The sequence below is a fragment of the Macaca nemestrina genome, chromosome 13, assembly GCF_043159975.1.
Source record: "Macaca nemestrina isolate mMacNem1 chromosome 13, mMacNem.hap1, whole genome shotgun sequence".
Lineage (NCBI taxonomy): Eukaryota > Metazoa > Chordata > Mammalia > Primates > Cercopithecidae > Macaca > Macaca nemestrina.
Window position 1 is genome coordinate 121,391,591 of NC_092137.1, and position 11,101 is coordinate 121,402,691.

Sequence of the window (11,101 nt, forward strand, 5' to 3'; positions counted from 1 at the left end):
CGCCCCAAGAGACGCCTCGGTTTCCCCACGTGCCTCCCCCGGATACTCGCCTCGACGTGGCTCGCCCGCGGTCGTTCCTGCAACTGCAGGGTCGGGAGTCCCTCTCCCCAGCCCAGCCCGCCGGGGGTCTTCGGGGGACACTTCGGAAAGACCGGGTGAGTGAGAGTCCCCCGTGGCCAGACCCGGAGTCCCTCCCCCGCCCCACCTCCCTCCGGGCGCTGTGGCGCAGCCCGCGACTCCGAGCCCCGGGGCGGCCGGACACCCGGCAGGGCTGAGGTCCGGGCACCCGGAGGGGCGGAGGTCCGAGCCCCCGGGCGGAGAGCGGGCGGGTCCACAGGTCGCTGCGGGTCGCAGCCCCCTCCTGAGCGAGGCTTCGCGGCCCGCCCCCGGCCTCCGCTCGACCCCCCCAGCCTGACGTCAAGGGGAAGGGGGCGGAGAGCCGCGGCCGCGCTGGAGAAAGAGCCGGCGCCCGCCGTGGTGGCGCGGGGAGCCCGAGCCCAGGGGCGCGGAGCCGGGCGGGGACGGAGGGGCGGTGGCAGAGGGGCCGCGGAGGACTGGCGGGCGCGCGCGGGCAGGCGGCGACGCGGGGCAGGGGCGGACGGCGGTCGGAGCCGAACGCGAGGGCGGCGCCCGGGGACTGGAGCTGCGCGCGAGAGGTGAGCGAGGCCGGGCTTGCGAGAGGCTGGAGCCGCGGGGCCCCGGAGCCGCCGCTTTGTCCCCTTGCGTGGGCAGGGGCTGCCGGATGCGGGAGGGACAGGGGCTGGGGCGCGGGGAGCCGCGGCGGCGGAGACTCCTGTCCGCGGGGATCCTTCCTGCGCCCAGCGCGGCTGCTTCGCAGGGTCCCGGGAGCGGGACGCACAGCGCCTACAGCCTGCAGCCCCGGGGCCGGAGGGACGCGCCAGCGAGGGGCTACGGGCAGTGAGGGTTCCTCGCGCGGTCCGGTCCGCGGCCGGGATCCTCGCCAGGCTCCCGGACTGCCCTCGGCGCTCCCACCCCCGATGGAAAGTTTGGGGCGGGCTTGGAGCGAGGCCGATGTTGTGGGATCGGATTTCCCTGCCGCGGCCCCCCGCCCGCCCGCCCGCCCGCCCGTTCCGCTGGGGAGGCGGGTTGTCCCGGAAAGCCAGGCCCCCGGGCCGAGCCGGGCCGCGCTGTCCCCGGCTGGAGCGCTCGCCCTGCAGGGAGCGCCGCGGTCCACGTCTGGCCGCTCGGAGTGGGCGAGGGTGTGGGGCGCCCCGCCTGGAGCCAGCACCCCTCCTCCCAGCCCCCTCCCCCTGGCTGCCCGTTTGCTCGCCCTGGGGGAGCTGCGGGTGGGCGCACCGCTACCGGGCGGATCCTCGGAGCACGCCGCGGGGTGCAGCCCGATCCTCGGGTAAGGAGCCGGGTGGGGCCGGGGGCGTTTTGCGGGGCTGGGCTGGGGCGCAGCCCCCGCCCCCCGCCCTCCCGCGCCGGGGCTCTGGGCCGACAGGGGGCGTCCGCAGGCCGGGCTCGCCACGCTCCCCGCGCCGCCGCTTTGTTTGCGTTCAAATCCCTGGAGCTGGGGGAGGGGAGAACCCGGGGGGACCCGGGACGGGGTCTTGGCAGGGACCCTTTGTTTGGGGGTGAGCAGGTCCCCAGCTTCTGCGTCTCCGCCCCCGGCACAGGAAGGCTGGAGCGGGGGAAGCCAGTCCCGCTGGCCCGCCCAGGCCAGGGTCCCTGGGGCGCAGTCCCCGAGTTGGGAAGGTTCGTCAGAGCCGCGGGAGCGCAGCGGGTGCCGGCCGTGCGCGGCGTGTTGCCAGCGGTCGGGGTGGGGGAAGCCCCTCACGTCCCTGCCCCTCCTTCCCCCCACCGCCCGCGCGCGCCGCCGGAGTCCCCGACTCGACCCGAGCTCGCTGCCCCCGCCGCCCCTCCGCCAGAGGGCTGGTGTCTCGGAGGAGGCAGCGCGAGGAACAGGATGAGGCCCTGGTCATTTCCACGCCCATCCCACCCACTTCCTGCCTCCCTCTTGGGCAACAAAGGGGCCTCGGGAAGCTGGGCCCCTTCGCTCCCGGCTCTGCTCCCACTCCTGCCCTGCTGATGTGGAACGGGGTTTGGGGTTCTGCCGGGCTATTGTCTGCGCTGGGGAAGGGGACAGGCCGGGACAGGGACCTCCGCCCGCAGCCGGCCGCACCAGGTCTCCCTGTGGGGCTTTCCCGACCGCCTACCCCACCGCATGCCCCCGTCGCGCTAAGGAGTTTTCCTCCCAGAATTAGGTGTTGACGGGGTCCGGAGCCCCAGTGGCTGCAAGGCCTTCTGCCTGAGATTCTTTCAAGAAACTCTCAAATCTCTTAGGCCTGAGTGTGTATGTCGGGGGGGGGTCCCCTTTTTTCTCAAATGACTTCCGGTTGTGCAGAGGTAGTGGGGGGTCTGGAGGCCAAGGAGGGCTTCCCGGAGCCTGTTTAGCCTGCAGCCGACTCAACTCCTCCCCGCTTCCCAGGGAGACCCGTGGTCTTTTAGGCGGAGGCCAAGTGTGGGGACTTAGGTCCACCTCCAAAGAGAAGGGGAAGGAGGGCACCAGGGCTCCTGGAAGGCCTGATGAGGAGTCCCGTGGCCTCTCCTGCTGCGGGCCCCTCTGGTTTGCTTTCTCTGGCTGTGATTTCTGACCATGTCTTTTCCCTCAGCAGGACAGCTGGCCTGAAGCTCAGAGCCGGGGCTTGCGCCATGGCCCCACACTGGGCTGTCTGGCTGCTGGCAGCAAGGCTGTGGGGCCTGGGCATTGGGGCTGAGGTGTGGTGGAACCTTGTGCCGCGGAAGACAGTGGCTTCTGGGGGTGAGTGCCTGGAGGGGTGAGGAGGAAGTGGGGACAGGCTGTTGAGGAGTTGCCCCCCTTTATTCTGATATGTGTGGCACAGCTTTCTAAGAAACTCGAGTGACCCCAGGGTCCAAGAACAGGCAGTGCAGGTTGGGACCTGGGGTTAGCCTCCTCTGGGGGAGCTCTGTCCAACTCCCCACCCCAGACTGCCCGCCCAGGTGTGCGAGGGAGAACCTTCTGCCTCGCCCTCTCCACACCTCACTTCTTGAATTGTCACTGGCGCTGGGAGCCTAAAGAGAAACTAGAACCGGGAATAAATACAAACTGGAGGCTCTCTCCCCTGGCTCCCCAGGGCCCCCCTAAGACCTCCTACTGCCCTGTAGTCATCATACCCTCTCGTGGCCCTGGAAGTGTGTGTGTATGTGCACATGCTCACATGGTTGCCGGGGCACAGTGGGGACCCAGCAGTGCCCCGTGTGCACACACCCGTGTGAAAGGTGATGTCAAGTGTTTGTATCAGCCGTGCGCTCTGGGGACCTGGGATGAGTTCACCTCCCACAGGCTCCACTCAGGTGCCAGTGAAGCCCTGCCATGCTGGCCTGTGTCTGGAGCCATCGTTGCCTCCAGAGACTAAGGCTGGTTTGGGGGGACCCTGAGGACAGGTTGGCAGCCATATTTGGCAGCTGATATAGGAATCACGTGACTATATAAATGTCATGGTGCCCTGAACGCCGGGTGGCAGCAAGACTTCCCAGGCCCCAGCCCCATCTCTGCTCTCTGAGCCTCTAGTTTCTCCGGACCTCCCTGGCCTGGCTCACAGCCCAGCTCCCCTCCTGCCATCCCCGCCTGTCCTAGTGGCCTGCTGTGCTCGCATCTCTGGCAGCCTGGATTGGGGTCCTCCTGGAGTGAAGGGTTTCCTGAGGCAGGGAGTACTCATAGCCATCTGTGCCTCCTGCCCTGCTGGACTCTGATAGAGGCAGCGGGCAGCAGGGCAAAGAAGGAAGCAGCAGCCGAGGAAGTGAGGGTGGGGTGGGGGTGCCCAGCCCAGCCCTGTGGCCGGAGGTGCCATTGACCCTGAGAGCAAGAGCCATCAGTCTGATGGCTTCCTCTGGCCGGAAGCTGTGGCTGAGATATCCTTCCTTCCGCCCAGCAGCCTGGATTTGCCTCCTCGCAGCCTAGGAAAGGCTAGGGAGGCCCGGGTGGAGCTGTCAGGGCCAAAGGCTGTTTCAAAAGTGTCCTTTATTGCCAATCAGGGGGTTTGACTGGCATCTGTTTGTGGCATGGGGTGGTGGCTCTCATGGAGGAAGACTGAGGGCTGTCGAGCCCCAGGGGTCCTGCCCATCAGCAGCCACGCTTACCCCTGCAGAGCTGGCCACGGTAGTGCGGCGGTTCTCCCAGACGGGCATCCAGGACTTCCTGACGCTGACGCTGACGGAGCAGACTGGGCTTCTGTACGTGGGGGCCCGAGAGGCCCTGTTTGCTTTCAGCATGGAGGCCCTGGAGCTGCAAGGAGCGGTGAGAGGTGGGGCAGCGGGAGGCAGGCAGGCCTGCCAGAGGGCAAGGTGCAGAGGGGCTGTGCTTGGCCAGGTGGTCCCTCAGCCTGGCGGCCCCCACAGAAGTGCTGCCACTGGGCATCTGGGACCTGCCCTCTGGTTGGGGTCAGCATGCGGCATTCCTCTTCTCTCTGGCACTTACTGAATTCTGTGTAGTGGGGTGGTTTGGGGCTTCCATTCTGTACTGAAGGAAGCCCCCAGAGAATAGGGCCCATACCTCTGCGCTGGGCGTCCCTGTGTTGCTGCTGCAGGCTGTGCATGTAACACGTGCTCAGTCCGTACCTGTGACGTGGTTGACATCCCCTTCCCTGTCCCCAGATCTCCTGGGAGGCCCCTGCGGAGAAGAAGACTGAGTGTATCCAGAAAGGGAAGAACAACCAGGTGGGTGCTTGGACGCTGCTCCTGGCGCTGCCTTCACCCCAGGGCGTCTGCTTGGACGCTGCTCCTGGTGCCGCCTTCACCCCAGGGCGTCTCCTCCCATTCTGGGCCTCACGCTCTCACTAACCGGACATCTTTCTGCCCCCAGACCGAGTGCTTCAACTTCATCCGCTTCCTGCAGCCCTACAATGCCTCCCACCTGTACGCCTGTGGCACCTATGCCTTCCAGCCCAAGTGCACCTACATCGTGAGTGCTGCCCTCCCATCTCGGTATCCCCAGTCCCCCGCCCTCCTCGCCCTTCTCTGGACTCTTGGATGTGGCCCCCAGGACCCCGCCCTTGAGCATCTCCTCATCACCTCTCTCTCTGTCCCTAGAACATGCTCACCTTCACTTTGGAGCGTGGAGAGTTTGAAGATGGGAAGGGCAAGTGTCCCTATGACCCAGCTAAGGGCCACACTGGCCTCCTTGTGGGTGAGTGGCTGCCCCCCATGCAGGCTGGGTGAATCCTTGGGGCTTGGTTCCACTTGGGGCTGTGTTGGCCGGATGTGTCCATATCTCATGTACGGTCTGTAGCTGACTGCTGTCTCCCTTAGACGGTGAGCTGTACTCGGCCACACTCAACAACTTCCTGGGCACAGAACCCATTATCCTGCGTAACATGGGGCCGCACCACTCCATGAAGACAGAGTACCTGGCCTTTTGGCTCAACGGTGAGCCCCCGGGGGCCTGTGGGAGCCATGGGTGGGAGGCCCCCCAGGGCCCAGCGCCTCTCTGCTGACCTCCTCCCCTTCCCACAGAACCTCACTTTGTAGGCTCTGCCTATGTACCGGAGAGTGTGGGCAGCTTCACGGGGGACGACGACAAGGTCTACTTCTTCTTCAGGGAGAGGGCGGTGGAGTCTGACTGCTATGCTGAGCAGGTGGTGGCTCGTGTGGCCCGCGTCTGCAAGGTACCAAGTCTCACAGCAGTGGGCCCTGGGAGCCCTGCTGGCCCGGCGGGGCTGACCGGCAGTGTCTCCTTGCCGTCTGCCAGGGCGATATGGGGGGCGCGCGGACCCTGCAGAAGAAGTGGACCACGTTCCTGAAGGCGCGGCTGGCGTGCTCTGCCCCAGACTGGCAGCTCTACTTCAACCAGCTGCAGGCGGTGCACACCCTGCAGGACACCTCCTGGCACAACACCACCTTCTTTGGGGTTTTTCAAGCGCGGTGGTGAGTTGGCCAGGGCTCCTGCAGAGTGGGGAGGAGCTGGGGTTCAGATCAGAGATGGTGCATGGGTGGGAACCTGGACCGGGCCTCGGAGGCAGTCCAGGAAGCCAGGTGTCCAGAAGCCAGGGAGAAGGCTGGCACCTGCCCCTTTCCGAGCTGCCTATGAACAGGCAGGGCCCTATGCCAGGTGGCACTTTTGAGCTGCCAGGGCATTCTGGTACCCATGGCTGTTTTGTGCCGGGCCTTGCCTTCCTGCTGCTTGCCCTGAGCTGGGGTGGGAAGGGGATAAGGTGGGTACCTGACCCTGGGCTCCCTCTCACTGCGACAGGGGTGACATGTACCTGTCAGCCGTCTGTGAGTACCAGTTGGAAGAGATCCAGCGGGTGTTTGAGGGCCCCTACAAGGAGTACCGGGAGCAAGCCCAGAAGTGGGGCCGCTACACCGACCCTGTACCCAGCCCTCGGCCTGGCTCGGTGAGTGCTGGGGCAGGGATGCGTCTCCCCACCTAGCTGCGGTGCCATCCCACCCTGCTGATGGCCTGCCCCCCATATCCTGCCCCCAGTGCATTAACAACTGGCACCGGCGCCACGGTTACACCAGCTCCCTGGAGCTGCCTGACAACACCCTCAACTTCATCAAGAAGCACCCGCTGATGGAGGAGCAGGTGGGGCCTCGGTGGAGCCGCCCCCTGCTCGTGAAGAAGGGCACCAACTTCACCCACCTGGTGGCCGACCGGGTTACAGGACTTGATGGAGCCACCTATACAGTGCTGTTCATTGGCACAGGTGGGTGCATGGGTATGCAGGCATGGCTGCTCAAGGCTGGGCAGAAGCCCATGTGCCCAGGGCAGGGAGATTTGGAGCTGCCCCACAGCCCTGTGCCCTGTCATTTACACCTTCCCGTCTGCACCCCTCAGGAGATGGCTGGCTGCTCAAGGCCGTGAGCCTGGGGCCCTGGGTTCACCTGATTGAAGAGCTGCAGCTGTTTGACCAGGAGCCCATGGGAAGCCTGGTGCTGGCGCAGAGCAAGGTAGTGAGTTGGGCCCTATCTGCCACCGTCCCCAGCACTGTCCTTCTCGCTCTGTCTGTCTGGCTGCTTCTCCCAGTTGGGCCTACATGCTTGGCCAGTGCAGAGTTAGGAACACACACACGCATGGACGCACACCTTGCCTAACCTGGGGTGGGTTCCTGGAAACGAGAATGAAAACAGAATGGAATCTGCGCTGCACGGGGCCATTATATACAGCCAGGTCACGAGGCCGCACTCCCAGCATCAAGCCTTGGTAACTACTCCCATGTTTCCTTCAGACCCTCCAAGCTGTGCTGTGGTCCTGGCTCTGGCCTCTTCCCTGACCATGCCCCTGTGACCAGACCTCCCAGCCTGTGAGATGTTTATGACGCCTTCACCGTGGTGGTTTCCTTCCAGCCCCCAGCTGCTCTCTGGTCCCAGCCCTCCATGTCCGTGACTGTTTCCCTGAAGTGCTTGCATTATATCCTTGTGCAATACTCCTTTTGGTTTCTTTTGAGTCGGAGTCTCACTCTGTCACCCAGGCTGAAGTGCAGTGATGCGATCTCAGTGCACTGCAACCTCCACCTCCCAGGTTGAAGCTATTCTCCTGCCTCAGCCTCCTGAGTAGCTGGGATTGATTACAGGTGCCTGCCACCACGCCCAGCTAAAGGTTTTTTGTTGTTGTTGTTGTTGTTGAGATGGAGTCTCACTCTGTCGCCCAGGCTGGAGTGCAGTGGCGTGATCTCAGCTGATTGCAACCTCCACCTCCCAGCTTCAAGCAATTCTGCCTCAGCCTCCCAAGTAACTGGGACTACAGGCACATGCCACCATGCCCGGCTCATTTTTGTATCTTTAGTAGAGACAAGGTTTTACCATGTTGGCCAGACTGGTCTTGAACTCCTAACCTCAAGTTGGAGATTTGCCCACCTCAGCCTCCCAAAGTGCTTGGATTCCAGGCATGACCTGCTGTGCCCAGTTGCCTTGTGCAATACTCTTGTGGCATGTTTGCTACACCTCCTGAACTTTGATTTGTTTGCCTTTTACCACCTATTGTGACTCAAAATTGTCCCCCAGAACATGGAATAATGGCAGAAAGAAAGTGTGTGGTTGAAGAAACACACAGATTGGCATCCACTGTTGAAACAGGAAAACATCTTATGTTATGCTGCTGCTGTCGTGAGGGCTGATGGGCCTTGCGAGAAATGTATTTCCCGCACTATGTGTGTGAGTGTGTATGATTATACTTTTTGGCCTCACAGCCCCACATCCCTTTCTAATAAGGTCACGTCTCTAAGGGGCTTAGGATTGCATCTGGCCTGCGTAAGCCCTTTGCGTTCTGCAGTTCTTAGAGTTCCCTTTTCAGCACTACAGCTCTGCCTCGTTCCCTTGTTCCTCCTTCTGGTGCCGCGTCCTGTGCCCCCTGCAGAAGTCCAAGCTGTCCCCGTGCTGCGTTCTGGTCCGGCCGCCCCTCCCACGGTGTGGCCCTGGCTGACCCCCCTTCTGCGCCCCGCTTCTCTCGCAGAAGCTGCTCTTTGCCGGCTCCCGCTCTCAGCTGGTGCAGCTGCCCCTGGCCGACTGCATGAAGTACCGCTCCTGTGCAGACTGTGTCCTCGCCCGGGACCCCTATTGCGCCTGGAGCGTCAACACCAGCCGCTGTGTGGCCGTGGGTGGCCACTCTGGGTGAGTTGGGCTCTACATAGACCAGGACCAGCAGGGTCTCAGGGTGGTTGGAGCCAGGCTGCTGATGTACCCTCCATCCCCTACCAGATCTCTGCTGATCCAGCACGTGATGATCTCGGACACTTCAGGCATCTGCAACCTCCAAGGCAGTAAGAAAGGTGAGCTTTTTCATTCCCCTCGCATCGGGCTGAGCCCGGACCAGAGCTGGAGTTTCTGTTCTCCTCTTCCCTAGCCCTGCTTTCCTGTACTAACATGCACTCTCTTTTTCTCTGCCACTACAGTCAGGCCCACTCCCAAAAACATCACGGTGGTGGCGGGCACAGACCTGGTGCTGCCCTGCCACCTCTCCTCCAACTTGGCCCATGCCCGCTGGACCTTTGGGGGCCGGGACCTGCCTGCGGAACAGCCCGGCTCTTTCCTCTACGATGCCCGGCTCCAGGCCCTAGTTGTGATGGCCACCCAGCCCCGCCACGCTGGGGCCTACCACTGCTTTTCAGAGGAGCAGGGGGCGCGGCTAGCTGCTGAAGGCTACCTTGTGGCTGTCGTGGCAGGCCCGTCGGTGACCTTGGAGGCCCGGGCCCCCCTGGAAAACCTGGGGCTGGTGTGGCTGGCGGTGGTGGCCCTGGGGGCCGTGTGCCTGGTGCTGCTGCTGCTGGTGCTGTCACTGCGCCGGCGGCTGCGGGAAGAGCTGGAGAAAGGGGCCAAGGCTACTGAGAGGACCCTGGTGTACCCCCTGGAGCTGCCCAAGGAGCCCACCAGTCCCCCCTTCCGGCCCTGTCCTGAACCAGATGAGAAACTTTGGGATCCTGTCGGTTACTACTATTCAGATGGCTCCCTTAAGATAGTACCTGGGCATGCCCGGTGCCAGCCCGGCGGGGGGCCCCCTTCGCCACCTCCAGGCATCCCAGGCCAGCCTCTGCCTTCTCCAACTCGGCTTCACTTGGGGGGTGGGCGGAACTCAAATGCCAATGGTTACGTGCGCTTACAACTAGGAGGGGAGGACCGGGGAGGGCTCGGGCACCCCCTGCCTGAGCTTGCGGATGAACTGAGACGCAAACTGCAGCAACGCCAGCCACTGCCCGACTCCAACCCCGAGGAGTCATCAGTATGAGGGGAAACCCCCACCGCGTCGGCGGGAAGCGTGGGAGGTGTAGCTCCTACTTTTGCACAGGCACCAGCTACCTCAGGGACATGGCATGGGCACCTGCTCTGTCTGGGACGGATACTGCCCAGCACCCACCCGGCCATGAGGACCTGCTCTGCTCAGCACGGGCACTGCCACTTGGTGTGGCTCACCAGGGCACCAGCCTCGCAGGAGGCATCTTCCTCTCTGTGAATCACAGACACGCGGGACCCCAGCCGCCAAAACTTTTCAAGGCAGAAATGTCAAGATGTGTGTTTGTCTGTATTTGCACGTGTGTTTGTGTGTCTGTGTGTGTGTATGTGTGTGTGTGCACGTGCGTGCGCGCTTGTGGCATAGCCTTCCTGTTTCTGTCAAGTCTTCCCTTGGCCTGGGTCCTCCTGGTGAGTCATTGGAGCTATGAAGGGGAAGGGGTCGTATCACTTTGCCTCTCCTACCCCCACTGTCCCGAATGTCGGGCAGCGATGTACATATGGGGGTGGGGTGGGCAGGGTGCTGTGCCCCTTCAGGGGGAGTGCAGGGCTCGGGGTGGGCCTAGTCCTGCTCCTAGGGCTGTGAATGTTTTCAGGGTGGGGGGAGGGAGATGGAGCCTCCTGTGTGTTTTGGGGGAAGGGTGGGTGGGGCCTCCCACTTGGCCCTGGGGTTCAGTGGTATTTTATACTTGCCTTCTTCCTGTACAGGGCTGGGAAAGGCTGTGTGAGGGGAGAGAGGGTGGGACTGCTGTGGATAATGGCATACTCTCTTCCAGCCCTAGGAGGGGGGCTCCCAACGGTGTAACTTATTGTGTCCCCGCGTATTTATTTGTTGTAAATATTTGAGTATTTTTATATTGACAAATAAAATGGAGAAAATGAAACGATTTCTGTGATGGGGCTAAGATGTTTGGGCTAAAGCCCTTCTGGGTACCGAGAGGGAAAGCTCTCTGGGTGGAGGGAGGCTGGACAGGGCCTCCCCCACAGTCCCAGGGCGGCCACCACTTTTGTGGTCCCTGCCTGCCTGCCTGTGGGAGGGAACAGCCCAGCTCCAGTGTTTTCCCACAGTGGTGGCTGCGGCGCTGGGAACCAGACCATGGCCACAGCCCCTTGGGAGCCAGCTTTGGCTTCTGGCCAGAAGAAGTCAGGGCACTGGGAGTCCAGGGGAGAAGTGGAGTTGGGGGTCGGGGGTGCCTTCCCAGAACTCAGGACGGTTAGTGGGAGTGAGGGGCCAAAGGAGTGGAAGGTTGTGGAGATGAGATCCTTGTTTTTGTGAGGATGGGGTTCTCAACCCGCTTAGGGGAGGAGAAATGACTTCCAGCCTTCTACCCACCACGAATGCTTAGGGTCTTCAGTGCCCCAACTGGGGGGGGGGGGAAGGAATTTACACCCAGTG

General features: G+C 63.0%; 1 protein-coding gene across 1 annotated transcript; it reads left to right on the forward strand.

Moving 5' to 3' along the window:
* The first annotated feature begins 452 nt into the window (after positions 1-452).
* Positions 453-10,589, forward strand: LOC105490052 (semaphorin 4C). Its single transcript, XM_011755290.3, has 15 exons — positions 453-656; positions 2,640-2,785; positions 4,134-4,282; positions 4,639-4,701; positions 4,847-4,945; positions 5,074-5,170; positions 5,293-5,409; positions 5,497-5,648; positions 5,732-5,907; positions 6,233-6,377; positions 6,467-6,689; positions 6,821-6,933; positions 8,435-8,592; positions 8,680-8,750; positions 8,874-10,589. The coding sequence occupies exons 2-15, from the start codon at positions 2,677-2,679 to the stop codon at positions 9,701-9,703; spliced, it is 2,502 nt and encodes an 833-aa protein (XP_011753592.1). The 5' UTR covers positions 453-656; positions 2,640-2,676; the 3' UTR covers positions 9,704-10,589.
* The last annotated feature ends 512 nt before the right edge of the window (positions 10,590-11,101 follow it).

What these genes read in the sequence shown, in the direction of transcription:
- LOC105490052 (XM_011755290.3), top strand. Translation starts at nt 2,677, where the DNA reads ATGGCCCCACACTGGGCTGTCTGGCTGCTGGCAGCAAGGCTGTGGGGC. An exon ending in CCTGGCCTTTTGGCTCAACG is followed by an intron (nt 5,410 to 5,496) that starts GTGAGCCCCCGG and finishes CCCTTCCCACAG; the next exon opens with AACCTCACTTTGTAGGCTCT. An exon ending in CCAGCCCTCGGCCTGGCTCG is followed by an intron (nt 6,378 to 6,466) that starts GTGAGTGCTGGG and finishes TCCTGCCCCCAG; the next exon opens with TGCATTAACAACTGGCACCG.